Source organism: Lonchura striata, chromosome 4, assembly GCF_050655825.1.
Source record: "Lonchura striata isolate lonStrDom1 chromosome 4, ASM5065582v1, whole genome shotgun sequence".
NCBI classification, from domain to species: Eukaryota; Metazoa; Chordata; class Aves; order Passeriformes; family Estrildidae; genus Lonchura; species Lonchura striata.
In genome coordinates this window covers 16073916-16087940 of record NC_140706.1, presented here as the reverse complement: position 1 = coordinate 16087940, position 14025 = coordinate 16073916, and the positions used below count along the sequence as shown (strand labels likewise).

General features: G+C 36.1%; 1 protein-coding gene across 3 annotated transcripts in view; it reads left to right on the top strand.

The window, feature by feature from the left end:
- LCORL (ligand dependent nuclear receptor corepressor like) overlaps positions 1 to 14025 on the top strand; it is a 79883-nt gene that overhangs the window by 28430 nt on the left and 37428 nt on the right. For 2 of the 3 annotated variants that reach the window (XM_085578522.1, XM_021554402.4), the window contains exons 3-5: positions 1989 to 2068; positions 2295 to 2424; positions 11348 to 11602. In XM_085578522.1, the coding sequence (XP_085434648.1) occupies positions 1989 to 2068; positions 2295 to 2424; positions 11348 to 11602 (465 nt within the window). Of the gene's footprint in view, positions 1 to 1968; positions 2069 to 2294; positions 2425 to 11347; positions 11603 to 14025 lie in introns of all 3 variants that reach the window. The other variant, XM_085578521.1, reaches the window with a different exon arrangement.

Below are 14025 nucleotides of genomic sequence, written 5' to 3'. Positions count from 1 at the left end.
GGCAATACGCAAGGATTGCTCTCTAGTTTGACTTTTACCAGTGGAAATTCAGGATTCCAAGGCAGAACTTCTCTGAAAGTATAAAGCCTGTCCTAGAGTTAGGTGTAAAATCCCAGGGCTCATAAATAGAATTTTCATGGTTGCAAGGAAAACAATGAACTTCTTGTGAGGGAGTAGTGTTGTTTTTATGCAGTGGACATCCGAAAGGAATAGCTCTAATTGGCTGGGACAGGTAGATTAATTCAGCAAAAATGACTCATTATCTCTTGTTACTGTCCAGCCAAGAAAAATACCATGTCTCTTTTTAAACATCAGCTGTCCAACCTGTAAAAAATTGCTGGTTTGAATCCCTGAAAGCATATAATACAATAATACAGAATTCTGTTCTAAATCAGTATTTTAGAGCTGAGCAAACTAAGAGTTAAGTAATATAGAGTTACTTACATTATGTTTGTGCTCAACTGAAGAACCTTTATTTTTCAGAGTAATTTTATTCTTATTTTGCCTTTTTAATAATATCTTTGAGAAGAAATAAAAGTTCAGCAGTTGTAGGAAGAGGGTGGAGGGCAGTGGGAAACAACCCTGCAGGCAGCAAGGTCAGAGAAGGAAGAGGGGAGAGGTGCTCCAGTCACTGGATCAGAGATTCCCCTGCAGCCCTTGGAGAAGACCATGGTGAAGCATGAAGAAGCTGTAGCCTATGGAAGACCATGTTGGAACAGATATCCACACTGCAGCCCATGGAGGACCTACTGGAGAGCAGGTGGAGATGCCCTGAAGGAAGCTACAGCCTGTGGAGATCCCATGCTGGAGCAGACCTCTGTCCGGAATTGCAGCCTATATAGAGGAGCCCATGCAGGAGCAGCTTTTCTGGAAGGAGCTGTGGGTCTTGGATTCACCTGCCAAAACACTGCAGTTGTAATAAAGGCTGCTGCATAACTAGGATACTGTAGGAAAACTATTGCCTGCAGTGTAGGGAAGTCTGGTGTAAGGTAAAAGACATCATCTTGAGATCTTGGTCAGGAATGTTCAGGAAACAGATGTTCAAGTGAGACTGGTGCAGAAGAGATGGAGTTGAATCTCATGAAGAAAACCAGGTGGACTAGATTAGTCACAAAATGGAGTGTAAAGGGGATAATTAAAGTCTCTATAAGTGCATAAAGGTGCTAAATACCTGCTTATTGTTCATGGGTGCAAGAATAAAATTGCCACAAAAGCAAACTGGAATAAGTTGCCATGTGCAGTTTTAAACAAGAAATTAAAAGCTTTATTTTAACTATTAACACAGTTAATTTGGGAAAAGTTTTAAAGTAACTGGTGTTTTGTGAAGAGAAGGGTATTGACTGAAAACTCTTAAATTTTGAAATGGAGCTTAGTAGTTTGTTTAAAGAAAGTAGATTATGTGTCTCCATTCATTAGAAGACCGGACTTGATATAGGCAATGGAAGTTTAAGTCCTGCATTCCTTCTAGACCAAAGTACATTTTCTAATTAAACATATAAAGGTACTTTTCGATAAATCAAGTGCTACAAGTATAAGGCTTGGATTTACCTATAGTGATGATACCAAATCAGTTAAATACTATAAGTATAATGCATTTAGCTCACATGGTAGGGAGTCCATATCCTAATTCTTAGCTTAGTTTACCACAAGTTTGCATACTTCAATTTTAAAAAATGATGTCTGCAATTCAGAGCTTTCTTTGCAGCATTCAGATGACTCCAGTAATTATGACAGATGATAATTGAATTACATGAGTTTACCTTTTCTTTTAAGGAAGGCACTTGTTGCTATTTTTAAGTTGAGCTATAAAAGCCAGACAAGAAGTTGAAAACATCTGGAGAATTGGATATGACTGAATGCACTGTACCAATAAATGTATATCATATTAGTAATGGAATTTATTTACGAAAATTTTAAGAAGTGTGTGTTGTTCTCAAAATCCATTTTTTTCTTGTTTAAAACATCTAGCTTTCTTTTCTTCCTTTAAGACTGTGAGCCAGAAGAGCTAACTGACTGGTCTATGGATGAGAAATGTTCCTTTTGTAATTTACACAAAGAAACAGCCAGTGTAAGTATGAGCATTATATTAAGCATTACTCCCCAACACTAATTTTTTGGTATGGAAATAAGAGTCAGAGAATTGAATTTTGCAAATAAGTTAATTCTGCATTTTGACTCAAGGTAGTTTGATTTTAGTGGTTCTATTCCATTCAATAGCTCAGTAATTTAATTGTATATTTTACTACCAGCAGACTAACTTCTGAAAGATGTTGTGGTCTTCATATGTTTTCTAGGATCGTGCATCAGTTTTTGGTTCTTCACAGTCAACGCCTACAGAGGAACTGTCATCTCAGGGCCAGTCCAACACTGATAAGATTGAATGCCAAGCAGAAAACTATCTAAATGCACTCTTTCGAAAGAAAGGTAATAAAAGCATGTCTTTTGTATTATGAAATATGACAAAAAATCTAGAAGCATCAAATTAGTCAGGGTTAATTTTGTTTCCTAAGTATTTTTTATTTATCTACTGAAAAAGATGTTTCTGCTGTTTCTCTTTTTTATTCTTTTGGTTCTCCTTAATCTTTTTCTTACTTGAATCACCAGATGAAGTACCACCCTTCCTAATTATCATTCCTCTTTGTCCTCTTGTATTATGTGTTATTCTTCTGAATCCCAGTTCATAAATTGTATTGGATTTTTCTTTTTACCATGAGCTACTACTTTGTTTTCATGCCAAACTCAGGTCTCCTCTCTGGAATTCTAAGCATTTAAATATTTTCTGTTCCTAAATTCTCACTTCTGGTTTTCAATGGGAAAGGCATTTTAGGCAAGAGAATGTGCTTTGCAGATTGCAAAATGGAATTTGGGATCTTCTTGCATGAAAGCTGCTCCTTCAATTGCATCCAAGTTGGAGGTTAACACTTCTTGTCAAAATATAGTATTTAGTAGGTCATTAATTCTTTGACTGTTCTTGCTCTTTGACATTCATCAAGATAGAGCAATACATGAGTGAATAACGTTACTTGGTTTACTCACTGTCAACAAAAGCAGAAATACTCATTTTCTTCCTTAAGTTCATGTGAATGAAGTTACTGTGAATGCAGTAACTACAATTTTTATGGATTTTTCTTGGATTTAGTATGTGGATGTGGATGTCAGAATAGCTAAGTATGGCTAGGGTGACAGCTCTCTCTTGCTTTTGACAGAGTTAGTCAGACACTGCCTTGTCTTCACATAGGTGGGAGAAAAAAAGCAAAGCTAGTTTACTCCCTTATAAATTACTGTAGCAGGAGAGATTATTATGCCCTTTAACTTGGGATATGTAGAATCTTTTTCTGTACAGACTTGTCTACTCAGTCTATGTCTTGCTTTTTTGCATTTTACAGAACTGAAATGGATTGTAACAGCATTTTGCGTGCATCATTTGGACTCGGCTTTCTTTCAAAGCAGCTATTTTCCATTTGAAATAAAATGTCCAATGAAGCTGACACCTCATTACTTCTTAAAGTCTTACTATATTTTCATCACAGGCCCAATTGTGAGGCATCTCCCTAGGCAGATATTTTAATTCCTTCAAATTTCTACTTTGTCAGATCTCTTCTTGGTCTTGATGTGTACAGTGTTATTCAGTGTTTGCCTGCTTTATGCTCCTTCTGCAGATGATCTCTTTTGATACTCCTTGAGAGGAACTTCTATCATGAGAGAAGTGAAACTTGGCATGACCGCACTTTAGTGGAGTGAATGATTTCTAAGTGAAGTTTTACACAAAGAACATTTGGCTTTTAGCATTTTCTTCTGGTTTGATCTGCCAGATCAGTAATGCTAGGTTAAAGAGGTTTTGTCTATTAAAAGATGAAACTTCCAGTTGTTTTTGTGATTCTCTGAAGTACTTCTGTATTCTTGGGTAAGAATTTACTAAGAATATTGCTTCAGTTCGGGTTTTAGCAAAGTCTTTAAAGTTGTTCAAATTATGGGAAGTGAAAAGGAAAATAGTAAAGGGCATGTGAAACCAATTTATGAGGTATTCAAGTAACTGGTTTGGATTTTAGGAGGAAGATGAACAGTTTTACTAAGAAAATCCCAAGTCTGCTTTCTGAATTTTTGTAGGTTTTTGAGATCAAGTATCAATTTAGGAAGAAAGGAATAAAAAGAAGAAGAAAAAAAAAAAGAAAAAAAGTATCTAGTAATTGTTTAGCTAAGGAGTAGTTCTTATACCTAGTCCCAAACCAGATGTTTTTCGTTGTAAATTGTAGAATTCTTGGCTGGCTGTCTTTAAAATGGAGTAACATTTGTTTGGATTGCAAACTCCTCAAGACCATCTACTCTCTTGCTATTGTAGCTAATTTAGGCCTCTATGACCAACTTCTAAGACTAATGAGCAAATTGGAGAGTTCATTTCTTGGTGCCATTGATCTTTTTTTTTTTTTAAGAAATTAATATATGGATTTTTTAATTTGCAGACTAGTTTGAGTGGATTTGGTTGTAGGTTTGGGTTTTTTGGGGTTTTTTTTGTTTTTTTTTTAATCAGGAAACTTGTTCAGAAGATCTCAAAACATGCAACAATGGTATATTGTTGCCTGGAGCAGACAGCCTTCAGACATTAATGTATGACTATTTATCTGTAGAATCTAGGACAAAAGAGGATAAAGATAAAACTCCTGCCAAAATGGGTAAACTCTTGGAATGCTATAAACAACTAAGGTCTTCCCATTAGGAACCCATCTTCACTATGAATTAGTGAGAGATCAGTTTTGTAGTCAGTTGTCAGGGAAGTCCTGTGCTCAGCAGACAGCAAATCCAAAGTCCTTCTTGTCATCAAACATTGATTGTTGCCATTAAACATTGTGTCTGAAACCCAAATACTTTCTTCCCAGGTATTACATCTCTCTTTATCCTTCCGGTGGTGTAAGCAGAGTAGACTTAGATTGGTGCTTTTCCACTTATGTAATGCTGAAGTTCAGCTGTTCTGTTTTGTTAAGGGAAAAACACAGTATGCTTTTAAAATATATAGGTCTTTTATTACTATGAGTATTATAGAGTGGGACATGTGATCATCATTATATCTCAGAATCACAGTTGTTTAAAGGCTTGATCAGCCATTTTGTTCATGGACTATTAATTTTCTGTATTTCTAGTAATACACATAGTGTGTTCTTAGAAGCTCATTTTTCCATGCAATAGTAATGTGACCTCTTTAAACAAAACCAAAGAAAAACGGTTGTGAATCAGGTTCTATCTTCAGGATAGATGATCCATCAAGAGATAACTGAGACATGAGAAGCTCATTTAGAAGTTGAGGAATTTAGGCACAAAATTATAGAGAGAATGTTTGAGATTTACTTGAACCTTTTCAGATTCTCTGTGCTGCTCTGACAACTATCTTCAATGTCATGTTTCCTATCCCAAAGTAATTTTCCTGTGAGCTTTTTAAAGCTCTTTACTATCTTTGTAGATATCCTTGTTATGTTCTAAAATATTTCTATTCATAAATGTGGCTTTCTTAGACCATACCATATATCTGTGTTTAACTTTGAGTTCTTCTGTTCTTTTTGTAGTTTTCATTCAGTTGCATAGCTGTCACAAGCTGGTTTTGCATCTTGGACAATATATATTTAATTTAGCAAACCTATATCAATGTAGTCATGCACACATTATCTCAGACTAAAAAAAAGTGTTACTTTCTGAGGTGTAGTTTTGAGTTGCACAGGCTGCTTCATCCAAAACCTGCAGTTTGTTTTGATTATTAATCTTAAGAAATCTAATTTGTCCTTTCAAAATGCGGATAGTTTTCTGTAATCACTGACAATGTCACAGTTTGTACAGTAAACTTGCTGTTCCTCTTAAACTTCATCAGGAAAGAATGGTTAGTGGGGTTTTCACTCCTTTCTTAAGGAGACACTTTTTGTGGTGACCATCTACCTGCCAGTGTTATTCTCTTCACTGTAAAGGATTCACAGAAATATGACTGATGTAGAATAGTGAACATGGCAACCTGAATAGAGGAAGAAAAAAGGTGGAGTGTTTATGAGAGCGGAAGAGTTAACTTACTCCTTCTGTTTGTTGGTCGGTCAAGTTAAATGAGCTAATCATGACATATGCCTCAGAATAAATAAATAGTTATATTCCTGTTGTAACATGCTGATGACCTGACAGCGACCTGAACAATTTTACAAGTAGAACTGAGAATGTCACTGGGACAGTTTGGTAGCTGTTGAGGTGGGTTTGTTAAAAGAAACTGTGGCCTTTTGGTGAAAAGGGTGAATTTATGGAGTGAGTTTATTAAGCACATGGAGAAGCAATCGTGTTCTTAGTCCTGCTCCTCACACAACTGGATTGCAGATACAAGGGGGATTGTTATTCCCTGGTGCTTTTCACGGCCTTTTGGCGTTGTGTCAGAAGACAAATTAAGTCATAAGGTTGAGTTTTTAGTGAAAAAGTACTGTTTTTCAATAAATGAATACTGTTGTGGAACACTATTTTAGAAGCTTTTAACTCTGACAGTCAAATCTATCACCATAGACATTGCAGTCTAGTGATCATTAGCATAATGGTAATGTACAGAATAGTTAACAGTACAAATCTGAATAGTTTCAAGCTCATGCAGCACATAAATTGAGGAAGTATTAATCCTAAATGTGAGCTTTTATTTAAAATGCATTATTGCAATTAGTCATAATTACATTACATAATTGCTCTCTTCTTTTGCATACAAACTGTTACCTGGACAATCAAAAGCAGAAAATATCAGATTACATCATACAAGTTCAGTCTTCTTTTATCCTAATAACAGCAGGTCTGTGGATCATTATAGACTGTTCTACTGGGTTTAAATTATACATGGACTAAATATAGCTGCCCTGTATTTTATAATGACTGTGAAAAACGAGGATTTAAACAGATGTAGGCATGCAAATTTAAAACTTTGCAAGTTTTTTTTCCTATAGTCACAACTCCTAATAAAACATCTGAGAAAAAAAACCTGTTCAGGTCATACCAAGTATATCTGGTGCCATCTGCTGATAACAATTAAAAAATATTTGGTAGTGATACTAAGTTCAGAGTTATAATACCTTTCTTGCCCAAAATATATTTCATTATGTTTTAAAATTTTATGTGTCTAATTACATATTTCTCATGTGTGGTGGAAAATTACCACTATGACTTCCCCATATTGGGTGGAACAGACTGAGATACTGGAGAGCAGCACTACAGAAAGGGACCTGGGGGTCTTCACTGATGTAAAGTTGAACCTGAGCCAGCAGTGGCCTGGCAGCCAGCAGGGCCAGCCCTGTCCTGGGGGCATCAGACACAGCATGGCCAGTGGGCAAGGGAGGGATTGTCCTGCTCTGAGCTGGGGCAGCCTCACCTCAAGTCCTGGGGCAGTTTTGGGCATCACAGTATAAGAAAGGCATTAGACATTAGAGAGTGTCCAGAGGGGGGTAACAGAGATGGTGAAGGCTTTTAAGGGGAAGCCATACAGGGAGTGGCTGAAGTCACTTGCCTTTTTCAGCCTGGAGGAGACTGAAGGGAGATGTCATTGCAGTTACAACTTTTTCTTGAGGGGAAGTGGAGGGGCAGGCACTGATCTCTTCTTCTCCCTGGTGACCAGTGACAAGACCTGAGGTCAGCCTCAGTCCCAAAGCTGTGCCAGAGGAAGTTTAGCTTGGATATAAGGAAAACATTCTTGACCAGAGGGTGATTGGGCACTGGAGCAGGCTCCCCAGGGAAGTGGTCATAGCACCAAGCCTGACAGAATTCAAGAAGCATTTGGACAATAATCTCAGGCGCATGGAGCTTGGAGCTGTCCTGTGCAGGGCCAGGAGCTGGACTTTGATGATCCTTGTGGGTCCCTTTTAACTCAGGATATTCTAATTGTAAGACAGGGTCAAAGTCTTTACAGTGGTGCATAGCAGCATAATGACAGATTGTAAACAAGTTGAAATTAGAGGTTCTTTTCAATGTAAGGAAAAATGAGGACAGGCAAGCAGTAGAACATGCCACCCAGAGGTTGTAGAGTCTCCCATCCATGGAAGTATTCCTTACCTAACTAGGTAAAATCCAGAGGAACTGGCTTTGACCTTACTTTGAATAAGTAGTCTTACTAGAGCCTTCCCAAGGTACTTCCACCACTATTTACAAGTTAATGATTTGTGTTACAGAACAGTCAATGTGATTTGCATTTATGGCAGATAAGTTTAGTCTACCTGAGTCTAACCCTTTTGATTGAATATACATTTAGCAGCAAGAGCACTTCAAATGCAACCCGGGAGCACATCTTTTAGAGTATATGCTCTTAGATACACACACACCATCCCCTCATCATGTTACCTTTTTAGAGTAAAATAACTTAAAATTTGTGAACTACCAATAGCTGCAGCAGTTGAATATATGAGAAATTCTGCTGCATTTATTCTTCATAGAGAGTATTTGGAAATCATTACAAAAAAAATTAAACGAATACTAAAGAAATTATTATAAGAGCAAAAAACTAAATCCTTTCTTATTCTTACTAGGTAAAAGGTGACTTTGCTTCTAAGGGAAAAGCTGACTTCTCCTGCAAGTGTCTAAAAGCAATATATGCTTGACTATTACCAGTGCAAACAGTCTAAAGTGGAATAGAAAGGCAGTAAAAACTTGACAGTTCTGAATTAGTTTTGTCTTGCAGTTTTATAGTAATTGATGCAGGGACGATGATTAATAAGGAGAAATCTGTTCCAGGCTGCTGTGTTTTCCTGCTAATGGTAGGTCCCCTGTACTCTCTGGTCTTTTGCTTCTTAAAGGTATAGTTAACACAAGGATGTATAATTCTCCCATTTGCGCTGATGATCACCTGTTACCCAGAAGCTGTCAAAGAAGTTTTTCTTGTGTGCATGCAACAATTAATTGCTCTGTATAAGTAGGGTCATTCCAGACCCTACTCAGTCTTGGTAATGTTTTATATATTTCATTTTCTATGAGTTTCTGATTACAGGCAATCATATTTTTGGGTTTTCAAGCTAAGCTGTTGATCGGTAGATTTCATTGTCTGGAACTACCATTTCCCTGTCATGCAAACACTTTCATTCCTAGCTAATTAAGTTATTTAATTTCATCTCTCAACTTTTCTTATTCTTTTCTTGCATTTTGCATGTGCACCAGTACTTTACATCTATTGCCTTACTGTTGCAGTATCTGTTGTTGAATTTTTTTTCTTTACTTCTAAGTGTGTCTCTAGGATGGTAAACCCCAGTTGAATATTTATTGAGTTCATTATTAAGGAATCAGGAAATAAGTATGCTCTGTGTATATTGCTGTGCCTGGAGATTGCATGGTGGGGAGAGATCTTTGTAGGAATCTTCCATCATTTAGAATTTTACCTCATATCTTTCTTCAAGAAACACCTGCCAGTTTTAGGTATTTTGGTAGAGATCTGGTTGAAAGATTGCTGGAAGATACAGCTTTAACCATAAGTAGATTTGTTTTGTCATGCCTTGGGTAAGTTCTGTTGAAGCCAAGATGTCTTAAAAGCTGGAGCTTCACCATACCTCATCAAGCACTATGGAGAGGCTGGCCAAAAGGTCTTGACAGGAAGCATCTGAGCAGTGAGTCACCTGCCCTCTGGTGTGCTATAGACAGCAGATCTCATAGGTGCAGGTTTGTAATTCCTTGCAATGCTCTGTTGGTGAAAATGAATGCTCAAAATTGAATATGTTTTAAATGAACTTGAAACAAACAAGCAAAAAAATCTTCATCTTAAACCTGAGCAGCATTCCCTGATCAGTGCTGGCAGTCACTCTCTTGATAGTTGATGGATAGTTTCATTGGCATAAAATGCTTGAACACAAATATTCTGTGTGATCCTCCAAACTTTCTATTAGGATATGTACCCTTTGCATGCAAACATCTACCCAACCCAGCCCTTTCAGTTTCTTCACTTCCATGAAAAAACTCTCAGTTTATCATCTGTTTTATTTGTTTCAGATTAATTTTATTATCCCAGTAACTGCAGAACCATGTCCTTTGGTATTTTCTCCAGGCAATCAGGGCTCACCTAAACGTTCATTCTCTTGATTGCTTTCACACTTGCTTTAAATCCCTCTCCCTTCTTGATTGAAAACTGTTTCACTCATTACCTGTGAACTCAAGGATGGTCAGTGGTTAAAATATTGAAAAGGATATTTTTGTGGAGAGGAGTGTAGAGTTGAAGGAAATAAGGAAGAGTTAGGTAGTGAAATAAGTTCTACTACTGCCATTTTAAGGGAAAACACAGTTCTCTTAGTATGGTTAATCTGAGTATTGTCTTGTGAAATGGTGTGTTGCAGTCATCAGTGCAGTGGCAGAGCTTCCTTTAAGTTTTTTAATTACATTGTTTATGCTAAGTTATTTACAGTTTGTTTTTACTGTTGCTTTGATTAGGATTATTTTTGGTGTTTTACAGTTGCAGTTACAGCTGTGCTTTTTAGTGAGAGGCTTAACTTTCCTAGCTGATAGATTGCATTAAAATAAAGTTGTATGTATCATGTTTGATCCTTTTTGTTTGTTTGTTTCTAAAATGAGATACTTCTTTCCATTGAAATGTTACATACACAAGCAAGAAACAGGATATACAGTTTAGAGTAGGAAATAAAGCTTTTCTTCCAAATGTTTTATTGCTAGCACTTTGAAAATGTCCTGAAAATCCTGTAAGATTTTACAATAAAAGCTTAAAACATTATGTTTGTATTCAATTGTTTGTATTACTCCAAATTGTATGGGACATTTCAAGTAGCATCATAGCAGTTCTGGCATTTCAATCCTGAGTCTACAATGGGGATTATGATCTCGGTGTGGAACATATGTCTTTTTGCCTTTTTCTTTTAGACAGTTCCTCAAAAGTCAAACTGTTCTATGTTACGAAGAGGACTAATCTTTATATATACTTTATATAATCTTTAAAATTATTTTTGTTATGGTTGTTCTTTGAAAGTAACTTCTTTCTATATTAATCCATATCTTATTTTACTTTCATGGTTTGTATTCAGAATTCTTTATTTTTAAAACTGAAAATTAACAGTCTGCAAATGAAAATGCAGCTTATTTGCCCACAGTACAGATTCTGAGTCCCCTAAGTAATGCAACCCCACATAGACTTACTTGCATGCTATGATAGAGGAGTAAGGTAAAAATCAATGATCTGTGCTAAATGTTCTTTCAAAGGACTTCCAGTTAGCAATGCTCATTAAAAAAACTTGATAGACATCTGAGTTAATATGTTTGTTACGCATGTACTTACTTAACACATTTGTGTGCTTATATGAAATATTTATTATAAGAGAAGTAATTAAGTTTTGTTCTTAATATATCTGTTGCCTCTGTTTTTTATTTCTAGATCTTCCTCAGAACTGTGATCCTAACATTCCCCTAGTTGCTCAGGAATTAATGAAAAAAATGATCCGTCAGTTTGCAATTGAGTACATTTCAAAAAGTAGCAAAATTCAAGAGAACAGAAATGGTTCATCATTTGAACCAAGTCTGATGTGTAAAAGTATCCAAATGAACCAAACGGAAAACTCCCTTCAGGAAGAACAGGATAGCCCTCTAGACCTCACTGTGAATCGAACTCAAGAACAGAATACTCAGCAAGGTAAACTTCTATATCTGATAAATCTGTGGTTTGCTGTCATTTATTTATTTTATGGTGTCTTATTCTCTTAAAAAATAAATGTCCGTGTTGAATAGAAACATTTTTCATATTGTGTGTTAGTAGATAAGCATTCTGATTTCTGAGTGCCTGTGTTAAATAAGTAGCATTGGAATTTCTCAGCTTTGGAATACTAAGTCCACTCACCTGTGCTGTCACAGGTAGCAGTGGTTCATTTTTTGATGAAATGTCTGTCAAGAAGCCTGAGAAAAGAGAAAAAGATGCTGAGATTTCAGGGAGCAAATGTCACTCAGTCTTTGTCAGCTCTTGAACACTTTGATTCTTTAAATACAGGCTGGTTAGAATAATGGGAAAAGAAGATTAATCTGGGAGAAAATTTCCATACTTCATACCTTAATCATTACTGATCAGTGCAGCTTTCTTAACTGAGAGTAAAGCTAGAAAAATAAAGTCTGTCTCGCTATCATTTACAGAAAGGAAATAATTTCTTTGCCTCAAGGAATATTGCTATCCAAAATTGATAACAGTATCACAAGAGTGTTTTGGACTTTGAACTAGATTTGGATTAACAGCAGTTTTCAGGAAGGGTTGTGACTGTCATGTGCAACTAACTGAAAGCAGTGGCAAAAGCAGCTTTTGTCTTTTACACATATCCGGGTCTGTGTTAATCCTGTAATACTGCAGACCAAAGGGAAAAGTTGACCTGTATGTCATATACCATACTAAAAAAATTGAAAGAAGCCAGAACTAAGTTTTTTGGGGGTTTGTTTGGGTTGTTTGTTTGTTTGTTTTACTATACATTAGCAGATTTGGTATGTGTGTACCTAACGATGCAGTCTTTAATTGGAGATCCTTGAGGGCGGGGAGCTCTGATGGATTCCTCATTATAAGTATACCTATTCTAGGTTAAATTTTAAGCATCCTTTCTCTTTGACAGAAAAAACATTAGGAAGTACTAGAATTCTTGCTTTTATTCTGTATTGTCAGTGGAAACAGTTCCTGCCAGGGTTTAGTAAATAATTAGTGGTTTAAATCCTGAGAAAATACCTATTCTGCTTGGATGTAATTTTACTATAGATGAATTATAAATTTTAGGGGTTTATAATTGGCCAGGTTGAAGCATATTTGTTTTGCAAGAGCAATAAAAAATGCTTTCCTGATATCAGGACTATGGCATGTTGCTTACTTCAGCAGCTGATTATTAATAACTAGTCTTAAATGTTCATGAAGGAGTAAAGTCCCCAAAGGCAGGTTCTGGCCATTGCTGAGCCCAAATAAATCTTTGAAGAATGAAAGGGAAGGCAGGAGGTGGGCAGGAATAAAATTATGGTGCCATGCTTATCTTAAGTTCCATTGATCTTTTCTCTAAGAAAAATATAAAATATAGAGAAATTGAGTTATTTAAATATTCTTTTTGTGTCCTTGGATTTTTTTCTTACAGTAAGGCTAAAGAGCAAGTTAAGAATTGTGCACCTTCAGTGAAACACCTAAATCTAAAATAGTTGTTCAGCACACACAGTGTACAAATTACACATTAAACTGTGTAAGACACTGCATAGTCTCAGGTCTTAGACTGACATGTTTGCTGGGGTGCTTTTTAGGTGTCAAAGGTAACCTCTTGCTGTGAAATTCAGAGATGCTGAAATGAGAAATAATAGTGGAATAAGAATGTAGTTGGAGAAAGGTTGCTTGAACATCTTACCTACCAAGGAAGTTGTATTGTGGTTTGTGTTTTCCATGAATGTGTTAATTTTAAGATATTTTAGCTTTTTACTCTAGTGATGGCAACACAAGCAAATAAGTTCAAGATTAAAAATGTCAGCCTGCTCTTTTTATTTGCATTGTGTTCTAAGTGCAAAGATTAATGAAAAAGTTATTTCAATTAGCTTTTGTCAAGGGCTGTGTATTATTACTGCACCCATCTCTCATTTCTGTACTTTTCCTGAAGACAGCTTGGTTATAATAAAGTGTCATATACTTATGGTAGGGAATGATGAAAGTCTTTTAATTGGATTATTTTTTGAAATGACATGGCATTCTTCTTTGGTCTGGAAACTTCTAAAAGCTGTACCACGATTCCATTCTTAGTAATGTTTTTTAAACATCATGTAACTCTTTAGGTTTTGCTATTTGTAATTCCTGTTATGATTTCCAAATGAAGCAGCAGTAACAGAGGAGGGAAATTCAAGTTGCTGTGATGGATCCTCAGAGTTGAAATCTTTAATTCAGATCCTGTTAAGCAGATAGTAATCCAAGTATGAGTTCTTTAGGTTCACTTTTCTGCCTAGGCAGCTGCTTTGTATTTACACTAGTTATCTTTGAAATGAATGTCTAACTAGTTAAATAGACAGTCTTGCTCCTTTACTATGAGAGTGATTCTTGGGCGTGAGAGGCAAGAGTAAACT